This window comes from Eleutherodactylus coqui, chromosome 7, assembly GCF_035609145.1.
Source record: "Eleutherodactylus coqui strain aEleCoq1 chromosome 7, aEleCoq1.hap1, whole genome shotgun sequence".
NCBI classification, from domain to species: Eukaryota; Metazoa; Chordata; class Amphibia; order Anura; family Eleutherodactylidae; genus Eleutherodactylus; species Eleutherodactylus coqui.
Genome location: NC_089843.1, coordinates 227521228 through 227541868, shown reverse-complemented (window position 1 = coordinate 227541868; position 20641 = coordinate 227521228). Strand labels below are relative to the sequence as shown.

Genomic DNA, 20641 nt, shown 5'->3' with positions numbered 1-20641 from the left:
GCGATCTACTTAGATCGCGGCAGGAAAGGGGTTAACAGCGGGGGGCGCATCTCCGATGCCGCCCCGCTGTTGCAGCGGGACGCTGGCTGTGACTGACAGCCGTCTCCCGCTGCAGGATAGGATATCTGATCTCGCGTTATCCCCAGGACGTAAGTTTACGCCCTGTTGCGGGAAGGGGTTAAAGAAAAAAAACATTATCTTTGTGTTTAAACTGACCGCCTGGATGATTGAACGCACTGTGACATCATTTGTTTTATTTTTGCTCAAATGATTTCTCGCTACGTGTAAAAGTATTTTGAGAGCAGCATCAGATGGACGTATGCACAAATATGCTCACCTCAGCGCAACGTTTTTGCGCAGGGAATGAGGTTAATTTGTGCGCATCACACTGTACCTCTTTGCGCACGCAGCGCCTGTTCATGTGCGCGACCCCCTCCGCCCTGATTTAAAAGGCTATTTCGCCTAAGGAGGTCCAGACGTGTTCTTTTCCCCGCTCTTTTGCGCAGTGTTTCATGCATCCTTTTGCATATTCCGTGTGCATTCCATAGACTTCTATGGTGGCCCTTCGATACACAAATATGCAGGAAAATATAGCAGGCCCTATTTTTTGTGCAGAAATGTACACACAAAACAAATGTTAATGTGAAGGAACCCATTGACCGCCATGGGCTCTCTTCTCTGCGTATTGCACCTGCAATTTTGGCGTGTACAAAAACGCGTGCAAATACGTCCGTGTGAAGCCACCCTAAGACACTATATGCAGCTCTGACCAGCCAGCACAGCTGATACAGCTTATAGCATGGAGTAACCGGTGACCTCCGCACTTCCCTGTGTGCAGGACATGACAAGGTGCTGCCTTCTTCCTGTCGCTGCAGAAGTTCCCTGACTAGTCGTCTGTTGGAAATCCCTCAGTGGGCTCAGTGTGTGTGTGCTGTGCCCCCTTCCTGCTATATCTGCTACCTATATAACCCTCCAACTCCCAACTTGTTCTCCCTGCAGTGCAAGCAGCAAGTCACCCTCCAGCAGTGAAAGGGTTACAGACTGTGACTTCCAGGAACCTTTCCTAAAGCTTTCAGCACTATATGGGCGTCCAGGATTTGCACAGTAATGGCGGCGGCGTGAACGCAACAGGGGTCTGGACTCCTGCTCTGAGGTCCATTTGGGCCATCAACAGAGAGGAGGGCAAAATAATACTAGGATTAAATGAAGAGTCACTTGGGAGTCAAAATGATCCGGCTGGTATTGCGATCACTATCCCCACTATTGCCTACAATTTCTTCCACTTTTTCGCTTTCCAGCATATAAGTTGCCAGCTGGCACCATCTACACCCACCATAAGGCAGCAGGGCCTGCTGGCAGCCACCCATCCCAGGCTTCCTGTATATGTACATGGCAGGACGGCCTCCATAGCGTCAGTGTGGTGTGAAGGCGTGCCTGCCGGTATGAGCTGAGGGGGAGGATCACTCATCTTGTCATATGGGACTCAGACATCCTAGGTGACACTATGACAGGCTACGACCACGACTGACGCATTTGGTAAAAGTTTCTTAGACCGGGTCGAGAGATATTCTCGGTGTGCCAAGCATGAAACTCATCGGCAAGGCTGGTCGGGAAGGTGCCACGTTGCCAATAAGGTATGCTGAGTGACTTGGGAGGGTCTGGGCTGACAGAACATGTTCAGTAGACTAAGCAGGTAAAGGCGATCACCGGCTTATCTGTACAGACTGTGCAGAGCTTCTTGAAATGCTGGCGGCGTACAATTCTGCGTGTACCGTCGGAGATCTGTACCAGCTGGCGGACTCTTCCAGGACTTGTGGATCGTGTTTTTCCATACGCAAAGAGTGGATTCGGTGCCCACAAATATCAACAGGAAATTCGATAGGTGGATTGACTAATGTCATGTGCACGCCGTACCGGATCAGCTAATGCAAAACTATCAGGAAGCCATATGGAGGATACGTGACTGCTGGTAACTAGGAGAAAAGTAACGAGCGCCTCGAATGCCGAGAAGAAAGTAATGTAAATATAAGAAGCTGCTCACCGGCGATCCTGTGATCCGAGGCAGCCCGTTCTCTCCTCCCGCAGGTGGAAGTCATAGAATAGAACCGTAGGATGGGGTCCCCACGGGTCTGATCCACAGCGGATCCACAGCAGAAGTTTGGGTTTTATAGCGTATTGATGTGCGCAATTAACTCCCTCACTGAAAAGAGGTGAAAGAGCAGAAATTATGATAAAATCGGCATGCTGCGGAAATGAATTCCGCACCTCGTCTCAATTTCTGCACAGGTTTTGTGTGGATTATTTTCGCAGCTTGAGGAACCCCTCAGAACTTTGAATCCCCCTAGAACTGAGCGCCGGGAACAGGGTGCAGCGAAGGGAATACAAAGATCCCTGTATTGTATAAGGCTACCTAACCCACAGGCGAGCGCGATATCAGGACGAGAAATTTGCGCTTGGCAACGTACCTTGCGCTTGCATCATATCTGTGAAATTCCGATCCTCTTACACGAATTTCAATGGGAAACCTCGCTTTGCACTCGTATGCACATCACACGGCATGCGTGACCCATGCGATACATTGAAGGTCCCTTTGAAATCAATGGGAGGTGCATTCTGAGTAACGCAAAGAGATAGGACATGCCACGCAAGATGCATTGTGAGAGTCACAAATCTCGCGAATATCAACCCTCTTCATGCCACATATGAGTGATGTGGCATGTTCCATCTTTTCGCGTTCCTCAGTATGCATCGCCCATTGTTTTCAATTGGACGGTGAAAGACATTGCACGGCATGCAAGGTACACACGAGTGTGATGCAAGGTCTCCCATTGAAAAAACGATGGGAGGCACTTGCCGATTCTCTAATGTACCCGAAAGCCGTGCCAAAGGTGATGGGAGGCGTTTTTGCCAGAAAGACGCCTTGCATCGGCATAAAAGCGCACGTTGGCATATTTGCCCGCGTGTACGTAGCCTAACAGGTTTAAAACCTCTAATTGGGAATTTTAGTGACACTTTTCTCCGTGAAGAACCAGTGGCTTCGTCAGGAAAACATAGGACAAAGCAGTAGCAGGACATTTAAACTTTGGTGGATGGGAGCGGCGGGGAGCATAGGTTAGCCCCACCATCCACCGCCTCCGCTGGTAACAAAATACAATATCCATGTCTTTTCGTATGTTCCTATTTACATACTGAAATGTTATTTTTATGTATATATATATTTATAAATATTCTACAAGAATGTATAAAAATGATAGAATATACAGAAAAATAATATTTCAGTATGATAAAAGCTAACCATGATCCCTATGAGGTTCTAGAGAGCGCCCATCTCCTCTTGTATCCAATAATGTTCTCTTCTGTGTTTTAATAGTATTTTAACCTTTTACTGCATTTTGTATCATATATGATACGGTACATATATTTCGTAAGGGAATGGTTCTGCCTCTCTACTGCATGGTATAACAGATACGAGACACTCCATGGTATTACTATGTGGTTCTCAGAGCATGTGTTAGTTGGTCAGTTGCAGGTTATATAGAACATAATTTTTGTCATGTTTTTGAAAATTCATGCAGTGAAGGGTTAATTAATTGAAAAAATAGGAGCATCCAAACAGAAATGGATATTGCATCTTGTTAGCAGCGGAGGCGCAATGTGGTGCAGCTAAATTTTGATCCCGGCAAAGTTTAAGTGTCTTGCTACTTCTTTGTACTGTATCGGCCTGACGAAGTGGAAAAACACGTTGCCAGATTCCCATTTGGATGTTTTAAACCCGTGATAAACAATAAAGGGATTTCTATTCACTTCCCTTCCCCCTGGTCCCAGCACTCCGTCCTACTACATAACCATACTGCGGTCATGAGACGTTCGTGTTCCCGGCGTCAGTCTCTTTGCATTGTTTGCTGTGCTTACAAGTAAAGCTATCTTAAAGTCACGCGTGTCCTATTGATCCCTGTCGGCTTAAAGGCTTATACACATGGCTGTGATCTCAGGCCGTGTGCTGTCTGTGCATTACACGGACCGCACACGGCTCTATTATGGCCTATGCGGCTGGGCACATGAGCCAAAAAACTCCCTACCATGTCCTATTCTCGTCCGTTCCCATGGAGAATAGGACATGGCATGTGCGGTGTTCATGCGGTTCGGAGGCATACGGAGAAATGTCAGATGCAAGTCGCTCCCAAGATTTGCAGACACAACTCGTGATTGGGGAGTGTGAATCCGGCCTAAATCTGGGTACAGATTTTGCAGTCTGATATAGGTCAACCACTTATGGCGCCAATTTTTAACTGTCCATATTTGAAGGTTCACCTTCGTAAAAAACCAACCTGGTAAATCGTGTTGTCCATACTGCAGAATTATCCTATAAAGTGATAAAATCCTGTGCAGAGACTGTAAGGGTTGGCGGTATATTACCTACTCTCACCCGTCATCCGATCCATCTTTTCTAGTTCTGGTTTCCAGACAACCAAGATGGCCTCTACAGTTTTCTAACTAGCTAATGCACACTGTGATTGGCCAGCACTGATCATGTGAGCAGCGCTGGCCAATCAGGCGGCACATATGGTGCAGTAGTAGTATAACACTGTGGGGGATTAGGTAGTCTGAAGATTGTGTGGACCATCCTGGACGGCTTGGACCTGAAACAGGCAGGTCAGAGGGACGCCAGAGAATAGGTGGGGGTAATATATAACATAATCGGTGTGCTATAAGATAGCGTTTGTAGCATATTTTTCATACTGACACTTTTATGTCACATCATTTGTTGTGTGGAACACAAGTTATCATTATGGGTCTTTTGGGGGGGGGGCGGGGGATAAGCCGCATGTGCTGCTGCCATCATAGATCCTTCCATCAGTCCGATTCCACTCTGTAAAGCTGCCTGTCCACAGGCAATTGTTCATTGCGTTACCCACGGTGATAATCCGGCGGGTAATGCAGTGAATGCTTTCCATAGCACTGCTATGGAAAGCGCAGCCGCGGCGTCCACAAGCGGAGAATCATAGCGATTTTCCGCTTGCAGGATCTAAATCGCATGCCACAATTTGCTGCGATTCTCCACGGTGAGCCTATCTGTCAGATAGGCTCACCACAGAGAACTGACAACCGCTCTAGCTGCTCCCCTGTGGTGGCATATCGCTGGCGATAGTCGGCAACGGCCGTGGACAGGGGGTATAAGAATCCAGTTTTGGCGTTCACGACACCACTGCAAATGGAGGCGACAATAGGTGGGCCGTGCATGATATGGGGGCCGTGTGATCAAATGTCCTTCAGCCAAGTGCCTGGAACCACCAATACAGACAGGTAGCAGAAGCTATAGGGTACTATTGTGTTTGCTGCGACTGCATGTAAATCATTGTGACTCAGCATGGTGTGACATTCAGTTATTAAGCCTCAATTATACAACTGTCAAGAAGAAAAATGTCTTTGTTGCCCGGTGCGACCAATCACAGAGCAGCTTTCATTTTCCAGAAGAATGTGAGAAATGAAAGTTTCATTCTGAGTGTTCACTCTGAGCAACAAAGAAAACTTTTCAGCAGCAGCGTGTACTTCTCAGGTCAAGCTCCAAATTTGGGATCTTCCCAACATTGAGGATGTAGACATTAAAAACTTTACTTAGCAATTCCTACACAAATGATTTGCAGACATTAACACAATATGATCTCGTATTTCCGCAAACCTTCCAGCGTCAGGATGTGAGTTGGCGGTTGGATGGAAGGAAGTAAGATGTCCTACATTACAGCTGTTTGTTTGTGCAAAGAGTTCACATTCGTACCTGGTTGGGAGAGGCAACTCAATTCTGCTGCAGTGGGTTAGAAGACTTACAGGCATGAGAAAAATTAAGCACACCCTCTTTGAATTCTATGGTTTTAGGGATCTGGACATATAAAAACATCTGGTCCTTAGACCGGGCTCACATGAGCATAAGATTACCACGGATTACGCCTACAATGTCTGCACGTGTGATACGCAATAATTCGCAGGCAACCAAATACATTGCTTTACACAATTCCGCTCACGTTTGAGTGTAGGAATTGCATACTACGCAAGCGCAAAAAAGAACGCATGTTCTAGATGGTTTTGAAAATTTACATCAATGCAACCTCAGGCTTCATTCCCACTAGCGCATATACGGCGCGTTTTCACGCATGGGCGCATATACGGTGTCCATGTGAAGCACTGGTTTCCAATGCAGCCGTTCACACGGATAAAAATATAGCACATAAATAGGCCCGCAGCGCGAAAAAAGAACATATACAGCCAATATACGCTGGCGGGTCCTATACACTCCTATGGGAGCAGGGAAAGAGAAGGGAGGGAGAGATATTTTTGCAGCATCCAATGCTGTGAAAAGCTTACAGATGCCTCTATATAGACACTGGAAGGCATCCCGCGGATTTTGGCAGAGCGAGGGTTTTCCGGGGTGCGGCACATTTTTTCGCTAAAAATGACGCTCGCGGTCGTGTGAATGGATGGGAAAATGCTGGCAGTGATCGCAGAAAAATGCATGAAAACGTAAAAACGTCGTCGCCGTATATGTGCTCATGGGAAAGAACCCTCAGATGAACAACAACACCTGGCAAATTACACTGCTTCCTTATTTATTTAACAAAAGCTTTTTTATAAAACAGAAGCTTTTGTGATAAATTACACCCTGCCATAACAATTAAGTGGGTAAATAGCAGCCAGGTGCTACTAATCAATGTCCTTGATTAATTTAACATCAGCAAGTGTGACCACCTTTATAAAACAGAAGTTTTGGCAATTTGCTGGTCTGGAGCATTCAGGAGTGTAACACAATACTAAGAGGTAAAGACATCAGCAATGATCTTAAGGCTGATTTACAAGCAACGATTATCACTCAGAATTTGTCCAAACGACAGTTTTTGAGCAACACCTGTTGTGTGTAAATGTGTGCCTATCGTGCATTTACCGTGCACTCTTTGTCCATCGAGTTCAGCTCAGCATCATAGCTGTCGTCTCTAGGGACGGCATTCTCTGTTCTCTGTGGGCAGTGCTGATAGCATTGTATGCAGTCGGCAGCCCATGGCAGAACAAAAGTGATGTATTTAGAGAACAGTGTGTGCTCTGTTCTCTAAATACGTCAAATGAAGCTAGTTAGGTTCTAATGAGCTGATTACCCCATTAGTAGCTAATGCAAAATGATTGCTCAAAACTGTCAGAGATCGCGAGGCGCCATTAGACTGTGGCATGACTTGATATATCACCTGTCAGAACACAGTACAGTGCAATACTATGGTTGCATAGTATGCATTATACTCTATGAGTGATCAAACAATCGCAAGTTCAAGTCCCCTACAGGGGCTAAAAACCAAACAAGTGAAGATAATTGTGAACAAGTTTTATTATTGGAAAAAATAAAAGGTAATAAAAGTTTTGAAAAAAAAGTAACTTTTCCCATATTTATAATAAAAAGAAAAAAAAAACACGCATATTTGGTATAGCTACGTCTGTAGAAGTCCAATCTAGCAAAGTAATGCATTATTTATCCCACATGGTGAACATTGTCAGAAAAAAAATTAACAATGCCAGAATTACACTTTTTCAGTGACCCTGTCTCCAAGACAAAATATAATAAAAAGTGATGAAAACATTGTATATACTCCAATATACTCAAGAGAATCTACAGGACATCCCGCAAAAAATGAGCTCTCACACAACTACATTGATGAAAAAATTAAAAAAAAGTTATGGTGGTCAGAAGATGGCGAGAGAAAATAATTTTCTTTTTTCAAAGTAGTACAGCAAAAAAAACTTTAGAAATTTTGTATCATTGTAATTGTGCTGTCGGAAAGAATAAAGTTGTCATGTCATTTTTGCCGCAGTGTGTACGCTGTAAAAACGCGCCCAAAGATAGCGGAATTGCATTTATTTTCCTTTTCTCTGCACTTAGTAATTTTTTAAAGTTTTTTCAGTACATTATATGGTACATTATATAGAACCATTGAAAAATACAACTCGGCCTGCAAAGAACAAGCCCTCATACAGCGACGTCGATGGTTGAATTAAAGAGTCATGACTTTTTGAAAGTGAGGAGGAAATATTGTGTACATATTTCTCTGATGGAAATCATGAATGCTATGTACACAGAGCCTTAGACTACCGACAGAGGCAGATGCTCACTGTGTATGCATCCAGCAGAGGCTTGTGATGGATCCCGTATAGTGGCATTTGTCACCCAGAGTGTCCTGTTCCATTGTTTAAAGAAAAAAAACTAATTATATCAAAATATTAAATCCATTTAGTGTATAATATGAACCAATAGTTTTTTCCATTGTATACCTTGTAGAGATGAGCGAGTATACACGCTAAGGCACATTACTGGAGCGAGTAGTGCCTTAGCCGAGTATCTCCCCGCTCGTCTCTAAAGATTCGGGGGGCAACGAGCGGCGGGGGAGAGCGGGGAGGAACGGAGGGGAGATCTCCCTCTCTCCCGCCCGCTCCCCCACACCCACTCCCCGACGCAACTCACCTGTCACCCGCACCGCCCCCCGAATCTTTAGAGACGAGCGCGGAGATAATCGGCTAAGGCACTACTCGCTCGAGTAATGTGCCTTAGCGAGAATACTCGCTCATCTCCAATACCTTGGTCCGCACTTGGCCTTAAGCCCCATTTACACGCAACAATTATCGCTCAAAATTCGTTCAAACAATGGCATATGAGTGATAATCGTTGTGTGTAAATGCTACCATCGCTAACTCTTCAGGTTGAACGATGATTTTAAGGTGAGCTTAACATCCATGGCTCAGCCAGAGAGTAACAGACCACAAGCTGTGTTCTGCATGGGAGCACTGATTACATTGTATTCTGCTGACAGCCCATGTGAGAACAAAGGAGCCAATTGCAGAGCTCAGACCACCTGCTGTGTTCTGCAAGCAGCTCCTGGAGGCTTATTTACATGCAAATGAAGCTAATAAAGTGCAAATGATCGCTAGAATTGTCAGCCTTTCAATCATTTTAAAAATTCTCTTTGCGTGTAAACGAGCCTTAACTTTTACTTTGCATGATTCTGATAATACGATATTGTATTCTTATGTGTATAATGATTTAACTGTAATGACTATTATGTTTCTTGTATGGTGATGCAAATACTACATCACATGACTGACACGGATGACTGAGGACTAGTTTTGCATGTACAGGTTTCTAATGTGGTCATCTTGTTTGCCATTTGTCTGTACATTCAAGTATATTTTACATATTTCCTGCTATACTTTTAATTTTTTTGTTCTGTGTTTAGTATTTCTCCAGATTCTTCGTTGTGCAGTACAAAATTAAAAAAGGGCAAGAAACGACTTGCGGACATAAAGTCATTCAGTCTTGAAGAACCTCTCCAAGGGGATGGTGGGGAGAAAGCGGAAAGAGCTGGAAGCTTGATCAGGTAATGATTAAAAAGGCACTGCTTCAACAAAACTTTGGATAAATCAAAAGAAGGAGCGAATGTAAGAAACTTAGTAATATGTCTTATTAGAGAGAAACTCCTCTTTCTCCACTTCAGAACCACCACTTCTACTCCCCATGATTATTCACTCTGAAATAGTGCTAATATTCCTCTTGAGACAAATCAGTGAGATACATACTGACCATAGAAGCCTATGGGGAGGAAGCAGGTGCAGAGTGTGAAAGAGGCTAAGGCACACGCGACTTCTGAATGTGTTCTAGTAAGTATTCTATCTCACCTCAGAGCTGAATTCACAGCTGCACTGCTCACTTTGCTGTATAGTGTCCTCCATGTTGCTGCTTCTTAAGGTGTGCTACAGAGAGAGAGAGGGGAGCAGGATCCCCTCTACTTTCTGTATATGGGAGACATTATAGCAGCGAGTCTCCACCCAGTAGCTCAGAGGAAATTGAGAATTAGGCCACACTCAGATGGCTGTATGTGAGTTGCTCTCGAGAACCTCGGGCACAACGTACATTGAACAGAACACAGACTGTCTGTGTGCTGTTCGATTTCTGCAGATAGTGGACATTGCATGTGCTATTCTCATTTTTGATATAGACCAGAATAGGACATGCTGCAATTTTTTTTTCACACAGACCACACATATGAAATATGGATAGCGCTATCTGCTTCTACCATTGTGTACAATAAGAATGGACTGATCAGCAGAACCCCTCAGAATAACTATTGATGACCTATCGTGAGGACAGGTCATCTATAGTTAATAGATCATGAGGATAGGTCATCAAGAGTAAAAAGTTCCAGATAACCTTTTAACCCCTTGAGTGGCGGGTTTCCTACCACCCTGTCGTGCCCACCAGGGCAGGTTTTTTAAAATGGTCTAATCATTGAATTTCAACTAATTTTGCAGTTGCGTCTCAAGAGTCATAACTTTTTCATTTTTCCATTGACATGGCCATATAAGGGCTTGTTTTTTGCGGGACAAGTTGTGATTTTTTTAAACAGGGGGGAGGAAAAAAAGAAATGGGGAAAAAAGAAAAAAAGGGGCCATGTCATTAAGGGGTTAAATAATGCATTCACTTCCTTCTCTGGGTCATTACGACGCACAGATACCACATGTGTGATTGTATTTTTGATTTTTTTTTACCAAGTAAAGGGAGACAAGTGTTTTTATAATTTTTTAAAATAATTTTTTAACTTTTTTTTTTTTTGTCCCTTTAGAGGACTTCCACAGGGACCCATCAGGACCCCCGATTACATTCCAGGGGTCCGATGGTGACAGCCCTTTACATGCTGCAGTGACAGCTCTTTACATGCTGCAGTCACATAGACTGCAGCATGTAAAGGGTTAACACAGCAGAGATCGGAGGTTTTCTCTGATCTCTGCTGTAAGAGCTAGTACCTAGCTGTCCTCTGACAGCCAAGCACCAGCTCTCCCTGCCACAGAGACCATCGGCTTGCTTCTGACAAGCCAATGGTCTCTATGGCAACCTATAAACAAAGCAGAAGACTTAGAAGCAGGAGATTGCCGGCAGATCGGCAATATCTTCTGCTGGTTTTTCAAAGCCCTTGCTTTGTTTTCTGTGGGACTGTGCAGGCAGAGCACAATGTCACAGCTTGTGGCAGTGTGCTCTGCAGCTCCCATAGTGATACATAGCCCGAAAATCTTCCGGGCTATATCACTATTGGCAGTGGAGCTCGTCCCGGAAAATTTCCGGGCGTGCCACTCAAGGGGTTAAACTGACCAAATAAAATATATCAACCATCTTGCTATATTGCCTGCGCCTTATGCTCATCTGGAGGTTGCTTTGAGCTTGATACTATAGACTGCTGTACTATCAGTGATGTCTAAAGCCAGAGAATGAAAGGCAGTACAGCAATTTATTGCAAGTGTCTGTCTTTGCTTCATCGCACAGGGACACAAACAATTGGTTTGCAAGCAGAAAGTCAAAATATGGTCTGACTCTGTATTAGGTCGGGCTCACATAACCGGGAGACACGCAGCGGATTCCGGCTGTGAGCCCGTCCGGTGACCCTGCATAGTCTCATAGTTGTATTGTGTATGATCGCATACTCACGCAGGCGGTCATGTGTAGTTCAGCTTTTTTTTTTTCGTTTGTATTTCCTGCGCCATCGCTTAGCGATGATGTTGGTACCCGCAGCCCACATGCAATGTAATGTATATGGGCTGTGGGTATATCCGCAACCATACAGCACAATGGGCACTATGGCCGTTAATTCAGCAGTAAAATAGAACATGATGCAATCTTTCTTCTTCTCGCAGAATATGCAATTCATACCCGCAAGTGCGAAGGAAAATTCAAAACTACATGCCTTTCAAAGCCCATGTATTACCGCGAAATGTCTGCGTGGATGGTGATCACAGAATCCGCTATTCAAATCTGGTCGTGTGAGACTGGGCTTAGACTTTGCCCTAATACATAGTTAAAAGATTTTTAATGATGAGGATTCTGGGCACTACAGGGACATACAATATGAAATGGCTGCAACAATAAGGGCAGATTGGCACGAGTGTATGCGTATTAGTGCGCACATGAGCGTAGCATTTTTGTGGAACAAACTATGATTTTCTGCATGCGCATCGGTGTAACTTATTGTACTTTTCCCATGCACAAGGCATGTGCATTTGCACGTAGCAAAATAATACGCACATGCGATTGATATGGCTAATTAGTCTTAGGAGTTCCAGATGTGTTCTTTTTCCTGCGCAATTACGAAATGTTTCACACATATCCTAGTGTATTTTGCATGTATTTGCGCGTCCCTATTAACTTTAATAGGGAATTTTGTTGTACAAATGTGCAGGAAAATAGAGCATGTTGCATTTTTTTTTTTTTTTGCGCAACTGAAAATAATAGGAAAAATCTGTGCATTGAAATCAAGAGTTCTGTTCATGGCATATTGTGGATGAAAATTTTACATGCGCAAATACACCCTTGTGAATCTTGCCGAAGGCTGGATTCACACGAACGTATATCAGCTCGGTTTTCACGCCGAGCTGATATACGTCGCCCTCATTTGCAGGGGGGGGGGGATGGAAGAGCCAGGAGCAGGAACTGAGCTCCCGCCCCCTCTCTGCCTCCTCTTCACCCCTCTGCACTATTTGCAATGAAAGGAGGCGGGACGGGGGAGGGGCTAAGTGGCGTGAATTAGCCCCACCCCTGCCCCGCCTCTCCTCATTGCAAATAGTGCAGAGGGGTGGAGAGGAGGCAGAGAGGGGGCAGGAGCTCAGTTCCTGTTCCTGGCTCTTCCATCCTCCCCCCCTGCAGATGAGGACGACGTATATCAGCTCAGTGTGAAAACCGAGCCAATATACGTTCATGTGAATGCACCCTAAGGGTGCGTTCACACAAGCGTAGGCGTATTTACGTTCGCACGAGCGCAGCGTATAATCGCCGGAAAGAACATTTTTCGCCGATCACGACCAGAGCTAGAAAGCGTATTTTCGTTTGTTCCTACTTTTCAAACGGTCTTTTCAGCCATCGAATATGCGTTGGCGCGTATTTCGGTCGCATATGTTCCGTTTTTTTTTCGGGTTGCCGTTTTTACACGCCGTAAAATCGCCCGTGCGAACGAATACATTGGAAACCAATGCCTCAGATGGTCACGTTTATACGATTGGGCGCAAAAACGCGCCGTTTATGCGCTCGTGTGAACGCACCCTGAGACTGATTTTCCTTCTGTACTGGACATTTTCCTGCCATGCAATAGATAATTAAATGCTAATTTCGTAACAGTCATGTTTAATTGTATAAATATTTTCCTTCCAGATCAAAAACGTACGATCAGCCTCCATCTTTGAGGACAACAGACAATGATCCTTCAGCAGAAAGGCGACGTTCTATCACTACCAATGTAAGGCTAGAAACTGGAAAAGGATAACATATATATATTTTCAGTCTTGTAGATACTCAATGTGTTTTTGTGTCCCGTCTTACCACTTTCACCTTTACCACTTGTTAGTCTGCATATTTAGCATTCCTTTCTTGTGCTTTTAATACATTTACCATGAATATTTCAGCTACCGAAGCATAATCTTACATTCCACAAGATATTTCTGGAAGTTACTGAAGATGAAGAGTTAAAAGATAGTAAGTCTATTATACTTTCTTTCTTTTAACCCCAAGCTCTATTTGGTCAACTGGTGTGCACACAATCTGTGATTGTCCTGTGTATCCCCCTCTTCTGTGTGTGTGTGTGTGGGGGGGGGGGGGGCGTAACATAGACTTACATTGATGTTATCACTCTCTTATTAGTAGAACATATTTTGCTCTCTAGTTGTCACATACAGGGGGTCTTCCCCCCCCCCCGAAAAGCAGTGAAAGGATAGGCACTTACTGATCGAATCACTGTATGCCATTTAACACCGCAGATGCCACAGTCATTTCTAACTGCAGCATCTAAGTGGTTTTATGGAAAGATTTTAAAAAATGTTTCCCTTTAAACAATTCTTAAAATAAAAAAAATAACAACACATAATTGGTAACAACATTTGTAACAACCCCATACTATATAATATTACACTAATTATCCAGCATTATAAATTCTGAAAAAAGCCCAAATACTCATTTTTTGTTTATGTCACTTTCCCATTACAGGAATAAAAAGTAATCAAAAAAGCCATACATACCTCAAATAGTACCAGTAAAAACTACAAGTTGTCCTGCAAAAAACAAGCCCTCGTACAGCTCTGTTGACATAAAATGCTATGGTCTTGGAATGTAGTGACATACAAACTTTCAATAAAAAATAAATATTTTTATCTTCCAAAAGTAGTAAAACATAATAAAATCCACATAAATTTTAGCATTGTCATAATCGTAACAGTCTATAGAATAAAGTTAACATCATTTTTATATCACACGGTGAACCGCCATAAAATATTGCAGCCTGCAGTCTTCCTGGGTATGATGCCGCAAGGTTTGCACACCTGGATTTGGAGATTTTCTGCTCTTCTCTGTAGAGCCTTTCAAGCCTTATCAGGTTGGATGGGGGCCGTCTGTGGACACCCATTTTTAGATCTCTCCAGGGATGTTAGATTATGTTTTGGCTGGGCCACTCAGCCCCTCCTGTGTTGTCCTGGCTGTGGTCTTAGGGTCATTGTTCTCTTGGAAAGTGAAGCTTCTGCCCAGTCTGAGGTTCCATGTGCTCTGGATCAGATTGTTAAAGAATCATAGAATGGTAGAGATGGAAGGGACCTCCAGGGTCATCGGGTCCAACCCCCTGCTCAGTGCAGGATCACTAAATCATCTCAGACATATATTTGTCCAGCCTTTGTTTGAACACTTCCATTGAAGGAGAACTCCCCGCCTCCCGTGGTAACCAGTTCCACTCATTGATCACCCTCACTGTCAGAAAGTTTTTTTCTAATATCTAATTTGTGTCTCCTCCCTTTCAGTTTCACCCCATTGCTGCTAGTCTTTCCTTGTGCAAATGAGAAAAGGGCTGATCCCTCTGCATTGTGACAGATATTTGTAGACAGCTATTAAGTCTCCTCTTAGCCTTCTTTTTTGCAAGCTAAACATTCCCAGATTCTTTAACCGTTCCTCATAGGACATGATTTGTAGACCGCTCACCATCTTGGTAACTTTCTCTGAACTTGCTCCAGTTTGTCCATGTCTTTTTAAAGTGGGGTGCCCAGAACTGGACACAGTATTCCAGATAAGGTCTGACTAAGGAAGAGTAGAGGGGGATAATTACCTCACGTGATCTAGTATTCATGCTTCTCTTAATATATCAAAGAATTGTGTTTTCCCTTTTTGGCTGCTGCATCACATTGTTGACTCATGTTCAGTCTATGATCTATTAGTATACCCAAGTCTTTTTCACATGTGCTGCTGCTTAGCTCACTTCCTCCCATTCTGTATGTGCTTTCTTAATTTTTGTTGCCCACATATAGGACTTTGCATTTCTCTGTGTTAAATACCATTCTGTCAGTCGACGCCCACTGTTCAGACTTTTCTAGATCGTTTTGAATACTCTCTCTTCCCTAGTGTTAGCTATTCCTCCTAGCTTTGTGTCGTCGGCAAATTTGATCAGTTTCCCATCAATTCCCTCCTCCAGATCATTTAATGTTGAACAATACTGGCCCTAGGAGAGAGCCTTGTAGTACTCCGCTTGATACATTCTTCCACTTGGATGTGCAGCCATTTATGACCAATCTGAGTACGATCACTCAGCCAGTTGTGAATCCACCTAACAGTTGCCTCGTCAATCCCATATTTGGTCATTTTTTGATAAGTATAGTATGAGATACTTTGTCAAATTCTTTACCAAGATGGTCATTAATAATATCTCTGTACTTTGCTCCATTCAGCTTTCCATCAGCCCTAACTGGCCTCCCTGTCCCCCAGCATTACACTCCACCACCAGGCTTCACTGTAGGGATGGTATTGGGCAGGTGATAAGCGGCGCCTGACTTCCTCAAGCCATAACACTTAGAATTGAGACCAGAAAGTTCTATCTTTGTTTCATCAGAGCAGAGAATCTTGTTTCTTACAGTCTGAAAGCCTTGAGGTGCCTTTTGCCAAGCTCCAGGCGGCTTTCATGTGTCTGTAACTAAGGAGGCTTCTTTATGGCCCTTCTTCCATAAAGCCCAGATCGATGGAGTCTGCAGTGATGGTTGACCTTCTCGAAAGTTTCTTTCATCTGCACATAGGATTGTTGGAGCTCAGCTGAAGTGATCATCAGGTTCTTGGTCACCTCTCTTACTGAGGCCCTTCTAAAAAAAATGGGTCGGTGGCTCTATGAAGAGTCTTGGTTGTTGTTCTTCCATGTAAGAATTATGGAGGCCACTGGACTCTTGGGAACTTTCAGTTTAGCTGAAATCTTTTGTTACCATCTCCAGATCTGAGCCTCCACACAACCCTGTCTTTGACCTCTACAGGCAGTTATCTCCTACTCATGGCTTGGTTTTGGCTCTGATATGCATTGTGAGCTGTGAGATCTCATATAGACAGTGGGTGTCGTTTAAAATTATGTCCAATCAACTGAATTCCTCACAGAAGGCTCCGATCAAGAAATATCTCAAAGGTGATCGAGAGAAATGGGAAGCCTCTAGAGCTAAGTTTTAAGTGTCATACCAAAGGGTGTAAATACTTATGTCAATGCAAAATGTTAATTTTTCATTTTTTAAAATTTTACAAAGATTTCTAACATTTTGTTCTCACTTTGTCATTATGTGGTACTGAGTGCAGAATGATGGGATCTGATGACGTTCCAAATGCAGTGTAAATAAGATCTTAAGACTCACTTTACGATCTGCTTAGATTCTATATTATTAGGGCTCCTTCAGACGGACATATTTGTATGTGCAAAACACAGGGAATAGAGCCCATTGATTTCAGTGGGTTCGTTCTCATTTCCTTTTCTCACACGCACAAATGAATAGGACCTGGTCTATTTTCCTAATATTTTCCCACCAAAGGGCCACATAGAAGCCTATTGGAGGTGTGCAAATGTGCACGCAATATGCGCAAAATCTTGGGACAAAGAACACATCTAAAGTACAGCTCTATGTGGAGAGCCGTGCGCAATTCAATCTCGCTCACTGCGCAAATGTGTTGCACTGAGGCAAGCGTATTTGCACATATTCTCCTTTGAAGTCACCTTTAAAGTGTGTTTAGACAGAATGATCATTCAAATCGTTCAAACAAACTACAGTGAACGATAATCGCTCAGTTTAAATGTGAGCCAACGATGAAGAGAATCGACTAAACCGGCGACAGGAGCGCAAATAAGGTGGTGATGACGTTGCCAGCTCGTTTACTCGTGCAAACAAGAATCGTGCATTTCTCGTAGTGTGTAAAAGGGGCATTACTGAAAATCTGTAAGAACCTTGGGCTGTGCTTTGTCCTGTCATATCAGTAAGGAAGGTCTCTGAGCAGGCCCTGTCCGCCCCAGGCGGTGAGGTTATACGAACATGGGTAGTGTAAAGCCATTCCCCAATGTGATTCTCATCAGAAATTCCCTTTTACTGACTTTTCCCGTTTAAATTCCAGTAAAATAACTTCTGCACCTCCACAGGTTTTACTTGCGCCCTCCAGAGAGAGGTTCTGTACCAAGGACGGCTCTATATCTCGCACAGCCACTTAGGATTTTTTTGCAGTATGCTTCGCAAGGAGATCAAGGTAGGTTTCTGCAGAGCTGAGATCGTTCCGACCGAGGAATTTCTGATTACGAATTTTTCATTTTGCTTCTAATTTTCTGTTTAATGTAATGCTGTATAGCTAGAAAGTCAATTGAAAAACAACTAATGTTCAATCTTTTACACTTACAAACCAATTTCTTCAGAGGAAAGGAGAGCACCCTTGAAAAGTCTATCCTAATGTCCAACCCACCGCTCTAAGGGACCTTTCGTACGGGACGGAGTAGGCCGCACAACGCACCGCAAGCCGCTGTAAATTCTGCACCAAAATCCGCAGCCTACCAGCAGATTTTGATGCAGGATTGAAAGGGACTTAACTTTTAACCTACCTAATTCCGCATCAAAATCCGTAGTTAGACCTTAGGATGTTGGTGCAGAATTCCACAGCTGTGGATTTGGGTGCGTTCTGCGGCGTAATTCTGTCCCATGTGAAAGGTCTGTAAGGGAATGTGCACATGTGATATATTTGTTGCAGGAGTGTTTAGACTACGAATCTGTTCCAAAAATCTACGGCTGCGTTCGATGTTATTCGCCACGTTGAGCCTTTCCATCCCAGAGCTCTGTCTGAATGGCTGAGAGCAGCATTCAGATGGAACCTTGAATGGAACCAATGACTTTAACCTCTTTGCAACAACTAACCAGTCAAATGTGCGCAGAGTCTGCAAGCAGAAGGCTCGGCCTCCCTATAAATAAAGAAATAAACCTCTTAAAAGTAAAAAAAAAAAAAAAAGAAAGCTTTCCCAATTTTTAAGGTGAAAAATAAATAAATAAATATTTGGTATAACCACAGCCATAAAAGTTCAATCTATTAAAATAATGCATTATTTATACCACACAGTGAATGCCGTTAAAAAAAGCCCCAAAACCGCCAGAATTGCATTTTTTTTGGTCACCCCCAACCACAAGAAAAATATTATTAAAAAATGATCAAAAGTGATTTTTTTTTCTTTTATTGTATTTTTAAAAAGAAATACAATAAAAAAAATATAAATTTGGTATCACCGTAATTCTACTGACCCACAGAATAAAGTTATTTTGTCATTTTTGCCGCAGCATGCACTTAGTAAGAACAAGACCCCCCCACCTCAAAAAATGGCACAGTTGTGTTTTTTTTTTTCATTTCACCTTTTTTATACATTTTTAGTGCATTGTTTTATTGATTTCTGGGACTTAACAAAAATTTCACAGGCTTAGAATAGTGTAATAGTAAAAGAGATAAACTCCCCAACTCCATTGGCTCTGCATGCCGCTCTGGAGTTCCGGTTCTTGAAAACCCAGAAGAAGCAGGCTTGCGTTCACGTGCCGTGCATTGTACACATGACTGCTTCTTCCAGTTTCCGTCTTTTTTTGCACATTTCTGTCAATTTTTTTTCTTTAGGTTTTAAAAAACCCTTTAAACAGTACCATTTTAAAATACAACTTGTCCCACAAAAACAAGCACTCATATAGCCATATTTAGGGAAAAATAAAGATTTTTTGAAAGCAGGGAGGTAAAAAAATAGTGATTAAAAAAAGCAATGAAATGGCTGCTTCTCTATGGGGTTAATTAGTAGAGATGAGCGAACGCGTTCGTCCGAGCTTGATATTCGTGCGAATATTAGGGTGTTCGGGATGTTCGTTATTCGTAACGAACACCATGCGGTGTTCTGGTTACTTTCACTTACTTCCCTGAGACGTTTGCGCGCTTTTCTGGCCAATTGAAAGACAGGGAAGGCATTACAACTTCCCCCTGTGACGTTCAAGCCCTATACCACCCCCTGCTGTGAGTGGCTGGGAAGATCAGGTGTCACCCGAACATAAAAGTCGGCCCCTCCCGCGGCTCGCCTCAGATGCCTGGTGAGTTAAATGAGGGACAGTGCTGTTTGTACCGGAGCTGCTGTAGGGAAAGAATTGGTAGTTAGTGTAGGCTTCAAGACCCCCCAAAGGTCCTTATTAGGGCCACTGATAGCTGTGTGTTGGCTGCTGTTAGCAGTGGCAAATTTTTTTTTCCTCAAAATCGGCAGTGCAGAGCATTGCACCCGGCATTAGGGACAGAAGTGCTGCATAGGCAGGGAGAGTGTTAGGAGTGAGTGTAGCCTTCAAGAACCTCAACGGTCCTTTCTAGGGCCATATTTATCCGTGTGCAGTACTGTCCAGGCTGCTGTTAGCTGTGCTGCATTTTTTTTTGCTTCTCAAAATCGCTTCTGCAGAGCATTGCACCCTCCATTGATACTGCAGGGAAAGAATTGTATAGGCAGGGCGACAACACAGTTGTTATTCATTGAATATACGCAGTGCTGCCTTTTGGTGCCAAAAACGGAAAATAATTAAATTTGTCCTGCCTCTGTCCGGCCTAACGCCGGTGGACACGTGTGAGCTGTGTCTGCAACCTGTAAAAATCAGACGCACCCAGCTACGCTTTACTGCTGGCTTCGCCATTTGCTTTCCTTAATTGGGAAAAAAATACCTGCTCTGCCAGAGTTATAATAACTCTGCTACCCTCACGTTCTGTGACACATAAGCAGGGACACAGCACAGTTATTAAACTTCTCATGTTCATTGAATATACGCAGTGCTGCCTTTTGGTGGAAAAAAACTGAAAACAAATCTATTTGTCCAGCCTCTGTCCGTCCTAAGGGCTGTGGACACGTGTGAGCTGCGTGAACAACATTGCTAAATCAGACGCACCCAGCTACGCTTTACTGCTGGCTTCGCCATTTGCTTTCCTTAATTGGGAAAAAAATACCTGCTCTGCCAGAGTTATAATAACTCTGCTACCCTCACGTTCTGTGACACATAAGCAGGGACACAGCACAGTTATTAAACTTCTCATGTTCATTGAATATACGCAGTGCTGCCTTTTGGTGGAAAAAAACTGAAAACAAATCTATTTGTCCAGCCTCTGTCCGTCCTAAGGGCTGTGGACACGTGTGAGCTGCGTGAACAACATTGCTAAATCAGACGCACCCAGCTACGCTTTACTGCTGGCTTCGCCATTTGCTTTCCTTAATTGGGAAAAAAATACCTGCTCTGCCAGAGTTATAATAACTCTGCTACCCTCACGTTCTGT

At 43.5% G+C, this 20641-nt stretch overlaps 1 protein-coding gene across 2 annotated transcripts in view; it reads left to right on the top strand.

Moving 5' to 3' along the window:
- Nucleotides 1–1201: 1201 nt before the first annotated feature.
- LOC136573226 (GRAM domain-containing protein 2B-like) overlaps nucleotides 1202–20641 on the top strand; it is a 40543-nt gene continuing 21103 nt past the window's right edge. The window contains exons 1-5 of one of the 2 annotated variants that reach the window (XM_066574513.1): nucleotides 1202–1634; nucleotides 9264–9404; nucleotides 13217–13301; nucleotides 13468–13537; nucleotides 17472–17575. In XM_066574513.1, the coding sequence (XP_066430610.1) occupies nucleotides 1585–1634; nucleotides 9264–9404; nucleotides 13217–13301; nucleotides 13468–13537; nucleotides 17472–17575 (450 nt within the window). In that variant the 5' untranslated portion in view covers nucleotides 1202–1584. The remainder of the gene's footprint in view (nucleotides 1635–9263; nucleotides 9405–13216; nucleotides 13302–13467; nucleotides 13538–17471; nucleotides 17576–20641) is intronic. The other variant, XM_066574512.1, reaches the window with a different exon arrangement.